At 43.5% G+C, this 6,508-nt stretch overlaps 1 protein-coding gene across 1 annotated transcript; it reads right to left on the reverse strand.

The window, feature by feature from the left end:
* Positions 1-954: 954 nt before the first annotated feature.
* LOC138765416 (probable G-protein coupled receptor 139) lies at positions 955-4,230 on the reverse strand. The gene is made up of 2 exons (XM_069942458.1): positions 4,164-4,230; positions 955-1,919 (listed from the first exon to the last, which is right to left on the reverse strand). Exons 1-2 carry the CDS (start codon positions 4,228-4,230, stop codon positions 955-957), a joined length of 1,032 nt encoding a protein of 343 aa, XP_069798559.1.
* Positions 4,231-6,508: the final 2,278 nt, after the last annotated feature.

The raw sequence follows: 6,508 nt of genomic DNA on the forward strand, positions 1-6,508 counted from the left end.
ACAGAACAGAAACAAATTAAATACAACATCTGAATGCCCAGCAGTTCAGGAAAACCCTTCAGGAGGCAGGTCTATCAATGACTATTGTCCGCAGAAAACTTCATGAATTGAGAAGCAGAGGCTGCACTGCAAGATCCCAATGGTTATATGCTTTATATCTTGGGCAGTTCCTTTACGTCTCCACACTTTGCTCTTGCCTTCACTCTGATGCAGGTTAAACTTGGTCTCATCTGTCCAAAGACCATTTTCTAGAATTCTGCTGCCCCTTTTATATATTTCTTGGAAAATCTGGCCTTCCTTTCTGTGACCAACTAGTGGTTTTGCATCTTGCAGTGTTGTTCATGAAGTCTTCAACGGACAGTCGTCACCTGCCTCCTGAAGAATGTTTCTGATCTGTCGGACGGGCGTTTGAGGATTTTTCTTCCTGATGATGAGAATTCCCCTGTCATCACTAGTGAGATTCATTCTCGCAATTCCGGTCCCTTTGAGATTACTGAGCTCACCAGGTCGCTCCTTCTTAATACTAATGCTCCACACGGTTGATTCTGGTTATCCTGAAGTTTGGCCGATGCCTCATTCTATTCTATTCCTATTTTTAAGCCTTATAATGGTTTATTTGACATTCATTGGCACGCACACATGTTAAAAAGTGGCACTTTAAAAATATAAAAGTTTAGAAGCCAGCTCAGGTGTCTTATACCTGCACCAATGAAGCAATTAAACATACCTGAGTTCTCACATACACCTTTGAAGCCAGGCTTTCTGGTGCCCTGATTTGAGGGGATCGTAAATAAGAAGGGCTTTAAGTTCAACATGGTCAAACCAAAATCTATATAAATAACCTTTATTGAAATCTTGAATGTGCACTTTAATTACATGTAAATTGTTTGAATACAAATTTAAAACTGTGGAACGAAGGGTAAAATAAAGAAATAAGTGTCTCTATCCCAAACGTCAAGGAGGGCGTTTGCATATGGATGGAAACGCCTTGAACTGACGCCAGCGGCTTTCAGAGTCCGGACTGTGAATTAATCGAATAACCAAGGTGATGGGAAATGTCACCGCGTGGACCAGATTCTCCCTGAACTTGGACTGAGTCAAGGCGTAAATAAAGGTGTTAGTGCAGCAACTTAGAGTCAACAGCAGCTGCCCCACCTGGAGAAATACGATTTCGGAGTCGTTGTGGTGATTGGGGTTCGCCTCGCTGGTTGTGTAGTAAAGGAAATGGACAACGTGCACTGACCACAGCAGGATGAAGCTGCCGGAGATGGCGAAGAGTAAGATCATAGACCTCCGCCTGCTCTCCATCTCCGGGTCACTGCGGCTGCCTCCGCCTCTCTGACCCCTCAGCCCCCGACGGACGCGACTCGTGAGGACAACGTGCCGCACCGTCACAGCGTTGAAAAACAAAATCAAAGCAAAGGGGATCAGCGGTGTGATTAAGGTGTTCACCCAATCAAAGGCTACCCAGCCAGGATCCGTGAAGTAACTCGCCTTCTGCAAACAGAACCACGGGACGTTGTCAACCACTCTCAGGGGTTCATATGTGAAGTAGTAGGGAATCCTCTGTAAGGAGAGAAGAACGCTCGTCGTGGTCAGAACAGCGGACGCGGTTTTCTCGGTGCAGAATTTCATCTTCAGCTTCGGGAAGCAGATGGCGACAAATCGATCGAAGGTAAAGGTGACGGTGAACCAGACGGAACATCCGATGACAACACGACCCAGGACTGAGATGAGGCTGCACACGGGGGTGATGTGGATGAAAACGCCGGGGAAGAAATAATAAATGAACCGCCACAGGACGACATTGCTGAGGATGGTCAGTGAGTCTGCCGCTGCCATGGCCACCAGGTAGCGGGTGGTGCAGATGGAGAGGCCGCACCTTCCGCGTGACAAGACCGCAAGCGCCACTACGTTCGCTGTGAAGGAAATGGAAAGGACGATGAGATTTCGGGCCAATGGCTCCTTCATTACACCTGCACAATGAAGATTTTGCTTCCTGAACACGTGTGGGTGTATTTAATGGAGTGTTGTATTGGTGCTCATGAGAATAACCTTAAAATGTTTCTCTTTCTTTCATTTCTCTCCATCCAAACGGCATTAACCTTCGTTCACCCTTCCCCAGATTCTCCCTCTTTCCCGCTCCCTCCCTTCCTTCCTCCAACTACCCAACTCACGTACCCCTCCAACTACCCTGCCCCTCACCATTTTTTCTGTATTACTAGATGTAACCTATTTCTGTGATTTTCATATTTTAAGTCTACTTCAAACACACCAAAGCCATTGACAATGGAGAGTACAACATGCCGTTGGCAATACATTTACTGCAGTCGCACTTGGTCTTCTTTTCTGCTGATCTGCCGTCAGTGACGAACATAGTGCTTCTCCAACTTCCAACCTGATACAGCAAATTTGAAATTACCTGTGTTCAGTGGTTCCCAAACTTTTTCTTTCCACTCACACACCACTTTAAGTGTTCCCTGCGCCATCGGCGCTCTGTGATTAGTAAGGGATTGCTTAAAGTGGTGTGTGTATCTATCTATCCATCCATTTATCTGTCTATCCATCCATCCATTTATCTATCAATCGATCCATTTATCTCTCTATCTATTCATTTATTTATCTGTCCATCCGTCCAGCCATTTATCTATCTATCCATCAATTGATCTATCTATTCATTTTAATCTATCTATCCAAGCATTTATGTACCTATCTATCATCGATTTATCTATCTATCCATCGTTTTATGTCTCTATCTATTCATTTATCTATCAACATATCTATCTATCTATCGATCGATCTATCTATCTATCTATCCATTTATATTTATATCCATCCAGTTATCTATCTATCCATCCAATTATCTTTCTATTCATCCAGTTATCTATCTATCCATCCATTTATCTATATATCTATCCGTTTATCAATCTATCCATCATTTTAAATCTCTATCTATTCATTTATCTATCTACCTATCCATCCATTTATCTATCTATCCATCTATCTATCTCTCCATCCATTTATCATTCTATCCATCCAATCATTTATCTTTCTATCCATCCAGTTATCTATCTGTCCATCCATTTATCTATTTATCCATCGATTTATCTTTTTATCCATTCATTTATCTATCTATCTATCTACTTATCTATCCTTTTATGGTTGACTTAATGAAACGTAACAAATCCGACAGCCCGAGTTCAAGTAAACGGACTGAAAGAGCAGCGCTGATTGATATTATACACTAGGTGTTCGAGGAAGCTGTGAGCAAAGTTAATTTTTTAAATTGAAAACGACTGAACTCTCCAACACAAAGAACAACAGCGCTTTTAAAATCCTGTATCAACATCAGCAGTTCCCCCTGTTGACAGATACCACGCCACTTGTCTTGACCATTGGCAAAAGATACTGCATCAGGGCAGTAAAAGATAGGCTGCAGAGCGGACACCCGCGTCCTTCCCACCGTAACAGACGGCCGTGACAGCAGCGTTGACTTTGATCTCTGCTCAGAATATTGGGTTTGGTGGACGACAACGCCGAGAATCCGTTATTTGACCGTCTGCCAATATTTCCCGCACACCCTAGCATGTCACCAGGTCCCTCTCTCCGCTTTCCGCTTGAAGGGATCTGTTGGAAGCTTCCTACAATGGAGAGTAACGTGGTTCAAAGAACAATATCGAAAAATGTGAATAACCCGTCAGTCCTGTCTAATCCATGTTCAGAATCCGCACAGTGATATATTGATCAGTGCGCACCGTGAACCTGCGATGTCAAAACCATCTCCCAGGCTCGTTTTAATTGTCGCTTTGAACGGAAACAGCAAAAAGAGGGCACCTTTGGCGCAACGCCTTCACAGCGCAAGAGATGGGGACCTGGGTTCCAATCCCGCTGTCTACTAGGAGTTCGGACGCTCTGTCCGTGTCACTTTTCTCCGGGGGGTTCCTGTGTCTTCCCACAGGTGGTGTCGGTCAATTGGGTAGCATGGGCTGGTGGGCCGAAATGGCCCGTTCCCGTGCCTAAATTGAACAAGCGCAAAGGGGGTGAAGGAAAGGTTCTTCCGGGTTCTCGTGTGCCAAGAAAGATCATCCGAGAGACGGCATTATTTAAAAAATCAACTAAAAACTCACGCACAACTGTAAAGTTGAGGCAGTCATTGTTCTTACCAGGAACTCCAAGAACAGCAATAAAGATATAAACAATTCTTATGAAACGGTAAAACGCGCTGAGCATGTTCTGTGGGCATCAACCAATCTTTCAGCTTCAGCCAATCTCTCTGAAGTCAAATCATCGCATGCCCAATAATTTAAACCCTGTGGATTCTTTGCGGCTCCAAGGTCATTGAAACGTTATGGCTCAAAATAGCCGGAAAATGAAAACACGTTACGCTATTTGAGTAAAGTCCCAAGGATCTGCTCTGGGGTATTTGTTGTTTGTTATATACATCAATGATCTAAATGATGGGATGGGAAATTGGATTAGTAAGTATGCGGATGATACTTTCTGCATAATGATGAAGGTTTTTTTAATATTGCAGAGATTTGGGTCAGTGAGAAGAGTGGGCTGAAAGTTGGGAAATAGGGTTCAATGCTGACAAGTGGAACAAGTCGGACTAATCAAAATAGGACCTACTTGGGGCAAATGGCAGGGAGTGAAATAATGCAATTGAACAGAGAGATCTAGGAATAGTGGTGCACAGTTCGCTAAAGTTGCATAGGGTAGTGAAGAATGCTGTTCTTTATAAATCAGAGCACAGAGGGAAAGGGTTGGGAGGGAATGTTAAAAGTGAACAAGGCATAGATGTGATTGCAGTTGGAATATTGTGTTCCGTTCTGTTCATCAAATTACAGGAAGGATATGAACAAAACTGAGAGAATATTCACCAGATGATCCCTGGATTTCAGCACCCAGTTACAGAGAAAGATTAAACCAATTAGGGCCTTATTCCTTGGAGTTTGGAAGGTTGAGTGGGGGGTGAGGGTGAAGAGGATTAGATAGAGGATTTTGAAATGCTGAGGGGGATCGATAGAGTAGATATGGAGTTATGTTTTCTATTGAGGAGAGGGGAGATTCAAATCAGAGGACATGAGCTGAGAGTTTATGGGGGAAAACGTTTTGGTGCAACACAAAAGGGTGTTTATTTACTCGGAGAGCAGAGTCTGTGTGGAAAGAGCTTCCAGTGGAGACTGGGACAATATTATCTTTTAAGAAAAAAAATTGATTAGGTGTATGGATGGAAAGGGTATGGAGGGTTATGGGCAGAGTGCAGGTCGATGGGACGTGGAGAGTGTGAGAGTTTCAGCACAGACAAGAAGAGCCAGAAAAGACAAGGGCAATCCTAGAAATCAAGGAAGGGCAGTTTTGTTAAACACTCTGGGGCAAACCTCTGCCTATTTGACTTTGTTCGTTGCTCTGCTCTTTTAATTTTGTCAACGAATATGCAAAGTCTCACTGTTCTCGCCAAGAATTCCCTCTGGTCTCAGTTAGAGATTGATTTAAAGAGAAAGCATTAACATCTTGATACACCACTAGCCTACTGCAGGGGTCGACCTGTGTACCTGCAAGAAGAGCACTGGAGGACAAGACAGCAAGATAGACCAAGCCAATCATCCGCCGGGGTATAAGCCACATCCGGCCACTCGAACCACTGGAACACTCAAACACATTCAGATCCCAAAATAATGCAAATGGTAAAAGCAGCTGAGAAGGACTAAGTCACCAGCAGAACGAGCCGGCTCAAATCCACGAGTTCACGCTGAAAAGAAGCAAACACCCCACATGATCGATATACCCGGGTCTATGCACCGTACAGACACTTGTATATTTACCAGCTGGAGAGATCGGCTGCCAAATGGCAGGTGGAAGTGCGGCCAGGTGCGTGGAGTTACAGTTTTGAAACACTGACCAAATTAGGACATAACACGGCCTACAGTGTTGCAATGAGGAGTTCAGGGGAACACATGGATCTAGGAACACAACTCCCTGGATTGGGGGTTAAAGGATGCTTTGGTATCTTGGCCTTCACAAAGTATACAGTCTAGGAATTGGGAGGTTATGGTAAATTTGTAGAAGTTATATTTAGAGCATTGCTCCTTCAATTTTTGGGTCGTAGCAGCCAGGCAGTTCGTGAAGGCCATTTGCAACACTCTCGTTTGGATATTTTAATTTTCAAACAAACATTATAATCTTTTTTTTAAACATTCATGTAACATACAGAGTCTGTATTTATCCCTCACTGTAATGGAAGACTTAAATCGTGTTTTTTTTTTACTTTTGGAGCCTTTGCTTCTGCAAGGCTGAGAACCTGCTTGTTTTTTTTAGAATCAGCAGACATAATCTAAATTGCACCATGAGGCCCAGAGATGCAGTTTTCTTTTATTGGTCGCAGACTGTCAGGAGACCTTGAAGATAAATAAATAATTTGTTCAAAGAGATAAGCTATGAAGCAAACAACTTTTGGGTAATATAAGCCATGGCCCCACTGCTGAAGTTTGAGACTCTCCGAGAGGTG

The sequence above is a fragment of the Narcine bancroftii genome, chromosome 5 (genome assembly GCF_036971445.1).
Source record: "Narcine bancroftii isolate sNarBan1 chromosome 5, sNarBan1.hap1, whole genome shotgun sequence".
Taxonomy (NCBI): Eukaryota; Metazoa; Chordata; class Chondrichthyes; order Torpediniformes; family Narcinidae; genus Narcine; species Narcine bancroftii.